The following is an 11,583-nucleotide window of genomic DNA, read 5'->3' as shown; positions in this document are numbered from 1 at the left end:
TTTCTTTTGATTTAATTTTTTTGAGAAATTTAATTTTTATATATGTGTTTTTCTTGTAATCATATATTATAAGTGTTTTTTTAAAAGAAAAAGTGAAACTACTATAAGTGTTACTATAAGTGTTACTATAAGTGTTTTATTTTGTATTTCTTAACAAATATAAAGTATCTATAATATAATAACTACATTTTATACTTCTTAACCAATATTATGAGGAATAATTAATATATCATTATAGAAATATATGTCAATAATCTAACTGTGTACATAATTATATAAAATAACGTGTTATATTAATTAAATAAAAGGTTAAAATTCTAAAAAGAAACAGATTGAAATTATTTAATAACACAAAAAGATAAAAAATTGGGTGAAATACTGTCGAAAGGAGTAAACTTAATTTTGGAATAAACCCAAAAGAAATGACAAAAAAGAAGGTATAAACCCAAAAGGAAGGAACAATTGTTTTTTTTTTGAACTAAAAATGCCATTTCTGAATTAGTTTAAAAGAGTTTTTATATCTTAGGTACAAAAATATAATAAAAAGGGCCAAAATTTGGAAACATACTATTAAGAAGAAAACTTTTGCTGCAGCAATAAGGATGATCACCGATAATTGTTGCTATATTTTCGTTTGAATAATTGTTACATAATATATAATTGTTGGCTAATATAATATTAAAAAGAGGTGGCCACCGATAATTTTGGTTAGGAGGTTACAAAAAATATGTATTGACCAATAGAAGGTAGTTACCGAGATAGAGTTTGTTTAATTTTCATGCAGTTATAAAATATTTGTCTTTTTAAGTAGATCATGTGAAAAATAATAGTTGGACTAAACATATATCAATAGGTCATGTTCCTAATTTAATAGAATAGATTACTATCCTTTAGAAATTAGTGGGGAGAAAACAAACATAAATCTATTTTCTCACATTAAAATAAGAATGAGTGATTTTTACATTCAGAGGCAGATGAAAGTATTAGAAAAAGAGAATCAGACCTGACCCAAAAGTGACCAATCAGAATCAACCCCGCCTAGTCTTTCCTGATTTTCCACACCTTATCTTTCTCACTCTTCTTTAAACTCTCCACCTTCACTCTCTACCTTCCTGACGTGACTCCTCTCTCTCTCTCTCCCTCCATCAATGGCCACCACAAACTCTCTCCAACACCACCACCACTCCTCCTCTTCTTACCACCGTCACAATCTCCATCCCCAGTCTCACGTCGTACCATCTTCTCTCTCCCTCAAACACCCCTCCTCCACCGCCACATTCTCCTCACTCATCTGCTCCTCCTCCTCCTCCTCCGTCTTCTCCGCCGCTCTCACCACAAACGCCTCCTCCGTAACCGCAGAAACCTCCACCGAGTTCGACGTCCTAGCGACCCACCTCACCAACCAAGACTTCCGAAAAGCAGACGAAGAAACCCGTCGCCTTCTCATCCAGATAGCCGGAGAAGCCGCCGTGAAACGCGGCTACGTCTTCTTCTCCGAGGTGAAATCTATCTCCGTCCAAGATCTTCAAGCCATCGACAACCTCTGGACCAAACACAGCGACGGGAGGTTCGGATACAGCGTGCAACGCAAACTCTGGTTGAAAGTCAAGAAAGACTTCACGAGATTCTTTATTAAAGTCGAGTGGATGAAGCTTCTCGATACGGAGGTGGTTCAGTACAACTACAGAGCTTTCCCTGACGAGTTCCAGTGGGAGCTTAACGACGAAACGCCTCTTGGACACTTGCCGCTCACAAACGCGTTAAGAGGAACGCAGCTTCTGAAATGCGTTTTGAGCCATCCTGCGTTTGAGATAGATGGCGATGACATCGAGGAAGCGGGAGAAGCTGAGAACAGAGGTGTGGGTGGTAAAGCAAAGACAAAAGACACGACAGTGTTTAAAACTGATTACAGCTTCTGATGTCTTTTTTTTTTTTTTAATTTATATTTGCTTCCCAATGGGATTATGAATGTATGAACATGATCAAATCATTAGTTAATGAATATAAACCTAAGGTCTTTATTGGTTTATCAATGTGAAATTTATAAGAACTAATAATATTAAGACCATGAAACTCAGACAGATGAAAATGAAACAGCTTCAAACTCTAGCTGTCCATTAAAGACCCTTCACTTGTTTGTGTACTCTTTACTGATTTGATGAATGAATACAAAAGGTGTGGGGTTTGGCTCTGTTCAAGTAAGCTGCACCTTAATGTGTGAAAGAGATTTAAAGTACGTTGCTGCTTCTGTAGCCTTGTAGTTAATTCTCAAGGTAGGCCACACAGGTTACAGTTGATGTGGATAGATGCTTTCTGTCACTGTGTGGTTTTAAATGAATAAACGTTTACTCATATGCATAAGTATGTAGAATTGTGCATGTAAAAACATGGCATGATCATCAAAGAAGAGCAAATTTTCAAGTAGCATTCTAAAACCACAAGATAAAGTTATAAACTCTAATTTCACTAATATATTTTTTGGGATAATGCATGCGTATATAAAAGGGAGGGTGTATTGGTGTCTAAACTCTAATTTCATTAACATATGTCTCAATGATAATGACTAGTTTCTGGGCACATGGGTAGAGTCGTCAGGTCGTCACAAGAAGGCATTGATTGTGTCATGCTATACAAGCATCCGCCTAGATATTGAAAAACCAAGAAAGTAAGCACAAGCATATAGAATCACTCAGTTTATGATCAAGATTCAAAAGTTTAGTTAGGAGAAGCGATGTCAGTTATGAGATGTTTCACTGAGGATTCAAGAACTCAAAGCGCCCATAAGAGAAGATAAAAGATGGAATACCAAATCTCTGGGCGCATCGTTCACAACTGTAGCAGGTTGGACAGCTCTGGCACTTGCTAAACATGAGCCATTTGAAGGTCATGTGTCTTTGCATACTGAGCGAACAATAAAAATAGGTGAAAGCAAAAGTAGGCCATCAAGCATTTGATGTCAGAAAAAAAACAATGGTGAAACTTGCTGTCGTAAGCATATGTACTCTAATTTCTTTCTGCATTAGTAAACTTGACTTCTCCCTAGTCAGCTTGAAACACTTAAACAGAAACGAGAATAGAGGTTTCACAAAATCATAGAATGTTACATAGAAAACAAAGCTAAGCTTCTTGGTGTCTCAAATACACATAATCTAATCAATGGTAATTGATAGACCCTTTGTAACATTCTGTTTAGCTAAGCAACTGAGTTTACTGATTCAGAATCTACTTGAGAGAAGCCTGGTGGTCTGGGGTTGATGCCTAATATCTTGAACATAAGCTGATCAGCAAAAAAAAAAAAAAAAAAAAAAAAAGCTGATCAGCATTGAGATTATAGTTTAAATTAGTTAAACTGTCTCTGGTAAAGATAGAATTGGCTCCGGCAAGGAAACACAAACTGCACCTCTAACTATAAGCAGTGGATAAATGGGTATACTCCAAGGGTGAGAACTGAGAAGGAAGAGCTGTAGGGTGTGCAATAAACCATCTGGTTAATGAAGCTGTGTCACATACCAACCAGAAAAAAAGAGAGAGCTACATATAGCTTTGAAACAACCCGGTAATGAATTTTCAGTGGAAGTATAACTGTCTATTAGTATCCAATAATGTTGTTATGTTACTTTCAACATTATTATGTAAGACCTAAGAGTTTTCCAAATTGTCCTTTTTTTTTGTCATCAACTAAAAAAAAGACTATTTGGAAAACTCTTAGGTCTTTTTTTTAGTCTTTTTGATAATTAAATTTTAAGCAATAATAAAACTTAGAATTTAGTAAAAATTTCAATTGTTATTTTTCGGTTGAAAAAATTAAAAATTTAAGATTATAATTAAAAATATGATATTTAGTCTTTCATTTTTAGCTTAACAATTCTTTAGCTTTATTAAATTCATTTATGGTAGGTAAACTAATTTAATTATATTTATTTAGAAGTATTTTCATAATTAAATTTTTTTTCATTAATTTATTTATGTTTTTACAATAAATCAAAATTTCATATTTATAGCCAAATTAATTATATTTTATTTAGAAATCTTGTCATAATTATTAAAATTGTATATGTCAACAAAAAAAAAGCCATCTCACATATACTAAGCCATGTAGTTTTTTTTTGGAAAAAAATATAGTGATGACTACCTAGTGATGACACATAAATAATTTTTAAAATTTCACTTTTCATATAATCTTGAAGGATATCTAAAAATCATAGTAAAAGAAGTTGTGTTCATTATAATCAACCAAACCAAAATCACTGTTGCTAGCTTTATTTCTCAAAAATATGTTGTCATTAGCATTGCAATTCAATTTGTTTTTACTCTCACATACAATGAAACTGTATTTTTGTTAACATAAACAGAAATATCAGGAAAAAAATATACTAAAAATTTAATCACGCATTTTAGATAGCTTTCCTTAAAAGAAATTTTTAAAAATAAATAAATTAGGCACATTCTTACAAACCTGTACCAATAAAAATCTTCTGAAAAAACTAGTTTTAATTAAGGTATTAATACTAGCTAATCTCTTTTTAATTTAATTCCTGTGTTTAAATAGAAACGAATAGGTTTGTTGTGAAATCAAAGCAAAAAGGTCTTATAAGCAACAAACAGAGAGAGAGAGAGAGAGAGAGAGAGAGAGAGAGAGAGAGAGAGAGAGAGAGAGCATTTGTGAACAACGAACGACCCACTCATTCAATCTCCTTTGTTCCGGTACTGAAGCACTCAGAGAGTTCTAGATCTCGTTCAATTCCACAATTCAGAGCGACGAGAGGATCACTGATTCAAGTCGAGCTGCGGATCCGCGTGGGAAGATCATACGCCCCGTGCCTGAGGTGAACGTTATCGGTTAGGTCAATTGAGGTTAGTCTAATCAATCTCGTCACGAACATTTCGATACTCTGATAATAATAGCTGCTTAGATCCAAAGTTTTGATTTTTAATAGAGATCTGATTCGATTCCTTTTGATTAAAGTTTGCATCTTGGTTATGATAATTGATTCCAGTTTCTGTTTTTATCAGGTTGGCTCAATCTCTACGAGAGATGGTTGAGTGCAGTGTGTGTCGTTCGAAGCTGGTTTCGAGGGCTTATGATGATCACAAGATTAGGGTGACTTCGAAACAGCGAGTCCTCAATGTGCTTTTGGTTGTTGGTGATTGCATGTTTGTTGGTCTACAGGTGATGAACCATCTCGCTTGCCATGATATTTTTTAATATCAGAATCACTTAAAAGTTGCATACTTTTTTTTTTTTTTTTTGCAGCCTATATTGGTGTACATGTCGAAGGTGGATGGGAAGTTCAACTTCAGTCCTATTAGTGTCAACTTCTTGACAGAGATTGCAAAAGTTGTTTTTGCGATTGTTATGCTTTTGATCCAGGTATGTTTCTGAATTGACTTCAACGTCTACACTCTAGTGTCTAGAGCCTGTTGTGCTTGTATTAGAAGATGGAAAGTAGTAGAAGTTCATGAACTCTGGCCAAGTTTTTGCAAGTTTTGATGTTGTTAAAAAGATTCCATTAAGTTCTGTTCATAAAGTTGGTTTCTTTATTTCCAAATTACTACTCTTTTCTCGAGTCTCTCGCGTTTCTGTAGACGGTCTATTAATACTTGAGTGTTTGTGTTCAAATTGTAGGCCAAACACCAAAAAGTTGGAGAGAAGCCTCTTCTCTCTGTTTCAACATTTGTCCAGGTACTGCTTCTTTGTCAATTAAAGGGAGTCTAATCCATTGCATAGATTCTGTATCAGATCTCATATTTGAAAAGCTAGCTGCTTGACCTTTCGTTACATGATCGATTGGCATAACTCATACACGTATCTTTTCTCCGTATCACCTTCTTTTCTACAGTTCATTGGGTTTTGTTAGATTTTGAAAGTGGATGTTACTGGAGATATATGCCAATGAGTTCAAACTTTTAAGTTCATTTGGTTGACTATTTATAAGGCAATTCGTATTTACACGAGCCTATTTTGCAGGCAGCTCGAAATAATGTGCTTCTTGCGGTTCCAGCCCTGTTGTATGCAATTAATAACTACCTCAAGTTCACAATGCAGGTGCATTGACTTGTCTTTTTCTCATTTTGGCATACGTAGGTCTATTGTCTGAGGTTTTGGCTTTATGAGAATAGCATTTTTCTTACATTGTGCATTGCAGAGGGTTTATTTATCTGCCCTTCTAGGCTGATACTATTCGGTTCTATCTTTCTTTTGGTCATACATTTTTAATTTCACACAGTACTGAAAATTTATACTGTTCCAGCTATATTTCAATCCTGCTACTGTGAAGATGCTTAGCAATCTAAAGGTTCTGGTCATTGCTCTTCTGTTGAAGATGGTAATGAAGCGGCGGTTTTCCGTCATTCAGGTGAGGTTCAGTTATTCTGATTTGTTCTATGCGTACTGGTTTTCAGTATTAGACATTATTAAAGTTACCTCTTACTCTCGATTGAATTTTGTATGTTTTCATAATCATACTGCTCAAATCCTACTTATCTTTAATTTTGGTAGTGGGAAGCACTTGCTCTGTTGCTGATAGGGATTAGTGTAAATCAGCTGCGTTCTCTTCCTGAAGGTGCTACTGCCATTGGAATTCCTCTTGCTACGGGTGCATACATCTGTACTGTTATCTTTGTAAGTTTCTTCATCTCGTGCTTATATTAAGTTGAAGGTATAAAGTGGTTCAGTGCACATAATTTACACTCTCATGCTTTGCTGTTGATGCATTTAGTTATAATTCAAGACTAATGCGAGAGTCTAATTTTAAAATTCACATGCAGGTCACTGTCCCATCGATGGCATCTGTCTTCAACGAGTATGCTCTGAAGAGTCAGTATGACACAAGCATTTATCTACAGGTTAGAGAGTTCTGATGCATTTTTTTGGTCCTGCAACAGGGAATGATATGCTTGTGGTAATATGGAACATGTTGTAATGTTTTGGAAATTATGTGCTGTGTATTGTTGATGGAATGGAACTAGCCATTTATTTCATGTATCTTGCTACATCACTTTAGAAGCAAAGAGCCTTGGGTTGTTGAACTTTGTGCTCTGTTTTCTGATCTAGTTATGGCAAAAGTTCCTCATCTTAGGGTACATAGCTCAGGTTCTTGGTAATGTCAAATTCTAGGATCATAGTCTTCTACATGTGTTGTCTTCTTCTTTGTTTATCTTTTTTGCATCATCTTATTGGGTATTTTTTTCTGTTGCAGAACTTATTTCTGTATGGCTATGGTGCGATATTCAACTTTCTTGGGATACTTGCAACTGTTATATACAAAGGTATGTGCATTTATTTTAAAAGTGGGCGTGGAAGAAAATAATACGTTTTAAGCACCATAATAGCTTTTGAAAATCCTACGAGATAATCCTGAACACTTCAAGATGAATATGCATTGCTGAGAAAACTATCACTGACAACAGGTCCTGAAAGCTTTGACATCCTACAAGGACACTCTAGAGCAACCGTGTTTCTAATAATGAACAATGCAGCACAAGGGATTCTATCCTCCTTTTTCTTCAAGTATGCAGGTAATACTGAGACTAAGTTTGTTAGATTCACCAAATTTTATGAATTAGTTTGCTTGAGTGTATATACTTTTCTAACATAGCTGGAGATTGTGAATTTTTGTTATATATATTCACAAATCTCAAGGGTATTTGATCTTAAAAGCAGGATTCTTTTTAACATATCTTTGATGCTTTCAGATACAATATTGAAGAAATATTCATCCACAGTTGCCACAATATTTACCGGGATAGCATCTGCAGCACTCTTTGGACATGTTATAACCATGAACTTCCTTCTTGGAATTTCTATCGTTTTCATTTCAATGCACCAGGTAAAACCCCCATACGAACCATAACATTGGTGATTAAAATTAACTTAATAATCTCTTTTCTGTAAAATTTACTTATCGTCCCAATTGTGTTTAGTTCTTTTCACCCCTTGCCAAAGTGAAAGACGAGCAACAACAGAACGGGAGCATAGAATTAGGCAATGCAAAGGATGCTCACAGGTTAGTGTCAATATACATACTTGTTTATCAGTTACTGTGTTTATCAAATCTTGTTCAGACATCTCTTAATAAGCAGTCAGTCATGTAACGGATACATTTGCCGTATTTACTTCAGTTAACTTCTTTTACCTCTCTGTTATTTCCTTCAGGGCTAATGACTCATTCATCAACATGGCCGCAGGAGCAAATGAAGAGGTTAAGAATAAATTTGCGAATCCAGTTTCTTGTACTTGTCCCAAGTTAGATCGACACTAATGTTTATCAGTCTTTTTTTGTCATTGTATGTGTATTCAGGCTACTCACCGCGGTGTCACTGACGACAGAATGCCGCTTCTTCCCAGATGAAAAAGCTTATTAAAAGTATGTCACAAACTCTCACCCAACTTGATCATATAGATTGCCTTTCAAGCTCTAATCATCCATCATCTAGATATATTCTTACCAAAGAAACCTCTAGAACCAATCTAGGTTGCAGAAAAATTTGATTTACTCTACCAAAACCTGAATGTTATGAATATGGAGAATCATCTACTTTTTGCACCTTGTCTCTGCAGGATTTTGGTTCCGAGGAATTATTTTTGGCCGAGAATATTCTAGAAAAGGGTCGCATACCAGCATGATAGATGAAAGCAAACTTTGATGAGACCAACTCTTAATACTCTCAAGAGTCTGTTTAACTTCGTTGTAAGAACCTCTCATGTCTATAGCTTTTGTGTTGTCTTCAGATAGAGTGAGCAAACTTGGTTTAAGTGATATATGTATTTTTGATATAATAATATTTGTATTCTTTGGTTATACAATATATAGCATATTTTTCAGGCAGTGGGTTCGTAGTAAAGTGTCTTGGGTGATATGATGCTCTGCAATCTGTTGAATACCTAACATTGCCAGACCTGTGTTGAATTGAATATTTGGTGAATTGTATGAGAAAACTGAAAAGTAAAGAAGAAAAAACTCAAAAATGAAAAATCACGAATAAATAGAATTATAAGAATCAAATGACTCCACCAAACAATTGTCAAGAGGCACCAACACACTACTTATAACCGTAATACATATAAGAAGTATTGAGAATATATTTGTTTGGTATGAATATGTATGCATGGTATGGCAACATATGAAACAGAAACCAATCTCCCATTATAACATAGAAGAATTAAATTTCCTGGGATGGAGCAGCTGCTGGTGTTGCTGACCTCAACAAAGGTTGTAGAGCTTTAACCACAATGCTCATGTTCGGCCTAAACTCTGATTCGTATTGCACACACAAGGCTGCAACAGCCGCAAGCTAAACACACAAAAAAAAGAAGAGAAGAAAACATTACATGACTACTAGCCTCAAAAGTTTTTAGAGATGAAACCATAAAGAAACATGAAGCTTTTTTTTTTACCTTTGCAACAGCTTTAGGAGGATACTCTCCTTTGAGTTTGGGATCAACACATTGCTTCACTTTGTCTTCACTCAGCCTTGGAGTGGCCCAAGTGACAAGACTTTGTTGGCCACGAGGCATTGTATGATCAACAGGCTTTCTACCCGTCAAGAGCTCCAAAAGCACCACACCAAAACTATAAACATCACTCTTCTGAGTCAGCTGACCAGTCATAGCATACCTGCAACACCAAAACACTAAAAGTTAACAATCTCTACTTCCTCAAGAACTGTTTGTTGATTCAGAAACAATCATTACTCTGGTGCATGGTAACCAAACGTTCCCAAAACTCTAGTGGAATGAAGACGAGCAGCCATATCAGGAGACTGATTCGACAAATTAAAATCAGCAATCTTGGCTTTAAACTCTTCAAAGAGAAGCACATTGCTAGACCGAACATCTCTATGTATCACCGCAGGCTGAACCTTCTCATGTAAATACTCAAGTCCCTTAGCCGCATCAACTGCTATTCTCACCCGTTGGATCCAATCAAGAGCTGGACCTGGCTGCGCTCCTTGAACTCCTTTCCTCCCGTGTAAAACATCATGTAAAGATCCCATCGTAGCAAACTCATACGCAAGTATACGAAGGTTCCCTTCAACGCAGTAACCAAACAGCTGAACGAAATTCTCATTCCGCAGCTTAGAGACTCTCGAGACCTGAGTCAAGAACTCAAAGTTCGATTCAGGCTCAGCTGCGTTATCAAGCTTCTTGATCGCCACGGCTTTGCCATCTTCCAAAGTTGCGTAGTAAGCTCTTCCGTATGATCCTTCACCGATCAACACCTTTGATCCAAAGTTATCAGTCTTCTCTTTCAGCTCATCTAATGACAACGCAGGGACATCAATAGCTGGAGGCTCCTTTAACACATCAGGCTTCACAGCAGCCTGTGGTTTCTTATCCTTATCATTATAGTCCTTAGGGCTTCTCAGATGCTCATTTTCAGGAGAATGGTAAGGCTCTTCGACGTGGCAAACGCAGCACAACCACCTACGCATCTTCCCTCTCTTGCCTATGTAGAGATCGTCTACAGCTCTTGGTTTATCAAGCCGAACAAAGTAGCCTGGTGAAGTATCGTTCGCCTGCAAATGTCATATCATTACAGAGCCAAAAAGTAAGTTTCTTGATTGATCTAATCTTATAGAGCGTATTGATTCGAGATTCATGATAAAGTTAAGACCTTTACACAAACCCACGAGCTGATTATACTCTAAGAACACCAGTTTGGAAAATAGAGAGAGTTTTGAGGAAAAAAAATCAAAGCTTTTGGATATAAATCTTACCGCCAGACCACGTCGATGATAATCTGAATCCATAGACAGAGTTACAAAGAGAGAGACGGAACCAATCAATTTAGGATATTTCGGTAGAAAAACAAGAAACAGATATTAAAAAAGAAAAAAACAGCTCAGAGAATGTGTAAAAAGCAAAGGAGAAACAGAGAGGAATGATTAAGAATAGACACACTTGTCGCCAAAAAAGACAAAACAAAGTTACCTGTAAAGTATGTCTTTTCGCTTTACCCCTTGGTGTCGTGTAATGAGTATCTATCTGTGTATGAAAATGTTGGTTGTATTGTTGTGTTTTGTTAGTTTAGAGAGAAGAAGATTGACCCAAAAAAAACTAGAGATTAGAGAGAAGAAACAGACGCGAGGAATTGGATAAGTGGACAGAGGGATATATAAGGAAGGAGGGGAGACAGAGATGCAAAACCGCGTTCAAGGAAAATCTTCGACAAAGATATCATTTTTCACTATTATTTAATATTAAAAGATATTTTTAGTGTCTTCTTCTTGTTCTGTAGCTTAATTGCTTTCTGTCAACATCATCTTCTCGATGAACATTCTATAATCATTGACTTTTTTGGCGCGTCTTTTGCGTTTTTTCAACGTGTTGATCTGCAAGAAATAGTAACAGTCCAGAGTTTTTCTTGAATTATTCAGGAATATTTTGGCCTCCATCGAAGTTGATCTAGATTAGCCACGTGTTATCGGCCTACGTTATCGGTCCATATGTCGGTCCCATATTCCCGACGGTGCCAAAATTTTAATTCTGGTCAGAACTCGAACTCAGATGGCTTCACCGTTCCAGTCTAGAGTGACTTTCTGTGGGATAAATAACACAAGAAGTCTTCTGTGAAGAAAGCA

At 36.1% G+C, this 11,583-nt stretch overlaps 3 protein-coding genes across 8 annotated transcripts; 2 read left to right on the top strand and 1 right to left on the bottom strand.

Moving 5' to 3' along the window:
• The first annotated feature begins 1,082 nt into the window (after nucleotides 1–1,082).
• LOC103841784 (tetrapyrrole-binding protein, chloroplastic) lies at nucleotides 1,083–2,033 on the top strand. The gene has a single exon (XM_009118351.3). The coding sequence runs from the start codon at nucleotides 1,149–1,151 to the stop codon at nucleotides 1,917–1,919; it is 771 nt and encodes a 256-aa protein (XP_009116599.1). The 5' UTR covers nucleotides 1,083–1,148; the 3' UTR covers nucleotides 1,920–2,033.
• Nucleotides 2,034–4,569: 2,536 nt separating this feature from the next.
• Nucleotides 4,570–8,824, top strand: LOC103841783 (CMP-sialic acid transporter 3). 2 transcript variants are annotated; one of them, XM_009118350.3, is made up of 15 exons: nucleotides 4,571–4,854; nucleotides 5,014–5,170; nucleotides 5,255–5,371; nucleotides 5,627–5,683; nucleotides 5,969–6,046; nucleotides 6,252–6,356; nucleotides 6,500–6,622; nucleotides 6,769–6,846; nucleotides 7,200–7,269; nucleotides 7,411–7,518; nucleotides 7,696–7,829; nucleotides 7,924–8,006; nucleotides 8,156–8,201; nucleotides 8,301–8,366; nucleotides 8,561–8,824. In XM_009118350.3, the coding sequence occupies exons 2-14, from the start codon at nucleotides 5,036–5,038 to the stop codon at nucleotides 8,349–8,351; spliced, it is 1,185 nt and encodes a 394-aa protein (XP_009116598.1). In that variant the 5' UTR covers nucleotides 4,571–4,854; nucleotides 5,014–5,035; the 3' UTR covers nucleotides 8,352–8,366; nucleotides 8,561–8,824. The 2 variants fall into 2 exon arrangements, 1 of the variants encoding a protein (XP_009116598.1); XR_004451436.1 differs by having other exon boundaries at nucleotides 4,570–4,854; nucleotides 8,156–8,366.
• Nucleotides 8,825–8,966: 142 nt separating this feature from the next.
• LOC103841782 (PTI1-like tyrosine-protein kinase 3) lies at nucleotides 8,967–11,185 on the bottom strand. Of its 5 annotated transcripts, none has more exons than XM_033280111.1 (5): nucleotides 10,934–11,132; nucleotides 10,617–10,742; nucleotides 9,695–10,518; nucleotides 9,398–9,617; nucleotides 8,967–9,294 (listed from the first exon to the last, which is right to left on the bottom strand). In XM_033280111.1, the coding sequence occupies exons 3-5, from the start codon at nucleotides 10,432–10,434 to the stop codon at nucleotides 9,163–9,165; spliced, it is 1,092 nt and encodes a 363-aa protein (XP_033136002.1). In that variant the 5' UTR covers nucleotides 10,435–10,518; nucleotides 10,617–10,742; nucleotides 10,934–11,132; the 3' UTR covers nucleotides 8,967–9,162. The 5 variants fall into 5 exon arrangements, with proteins under 5 accessions (XP_033136002.1, XP_009116595.1, XP_009116597.1 ...); XM_009118347.3 differs by having other exon boundaries at nucleotides 10,720–10,742; XM_009118349.3 differs by lacking the exon at nucleotides 10,617–10,742 and having other exon boundaries at nucleotides 10,934–11,185.
• Between the last annotated feature and the right edge of the window lie 398 nt (nucleotides 11,186–11,583).

This window comes from Brassica rapa, chromosome A09, assembly GCF_000309985.2.
Source record: "Brassica rapa cultivar Chiifu-401-42 chromosome A09, CAAS_Brap_v3.01, whole genome shotgun sequence".
NCBI classification, from domain to species: domain Eukaryota; kingdom Viridiplantae; phylum Streptophyta; class Magnoliopsida; order Brassicales; family Brassicaceae; genus Brassica; species Brassica rapa.
Note: the sequence above shows the minus strand (reverse complement) of the source record. Positions and strands in the feature narration are given on the sequence as shown.

Bases quoted from the DNA above. Each gene is read 5' to 3' on its own strand.
- LOC103841783 (XM_009118350.3), top strand. From the start codon at position 5,036: ATGGTTGAGTGCAGTGTGTGTCGTTCGAAGCTGGTTTCGAGGGCTTAT. The intron at 5,684-5,968 runs GTACTGCTTCTT...CCTATTTTGCAG, and splicing joins CTGTTTCAACATTTGTCCAG to GCAGCTCGAAATAATGTGCT. The intron at 6,623-6,768 runs GTAAGTTTCTTC...ATTCACATGCAG, and splicing joins ACATCTGTACTGTTATCTTT to GTCACTGTCCCATCGATGGC.
- LOC103841782 (XM_009118345.3), bottom strand. From the start codon at position 10,752: ATGGATTCAGATTATCATCGACGTGGTCTGGCG. The intron at 10,519-10,719 runs GTAAGATTTATA...TGACATTTGCAG, and splicing joins ATCATCGACGTGGTCTGGCG to GCGAACGATACTTCACCAGG. The intron at 9,295-9,397 runs GTAAAAAAAAAA...TTGTGTGTTTAG, and splicing joins CTCCTAAAGCTGTTGCAAAG to CTTGCGGCTGTTGCAGCCTT.
- LOC103841784 (XM_009118351.3), top strand. From the start codon at position 1,149: ATGGCCACCACAAACTCTCTCCAACACCACCACCACTCCTCCTCTTCT.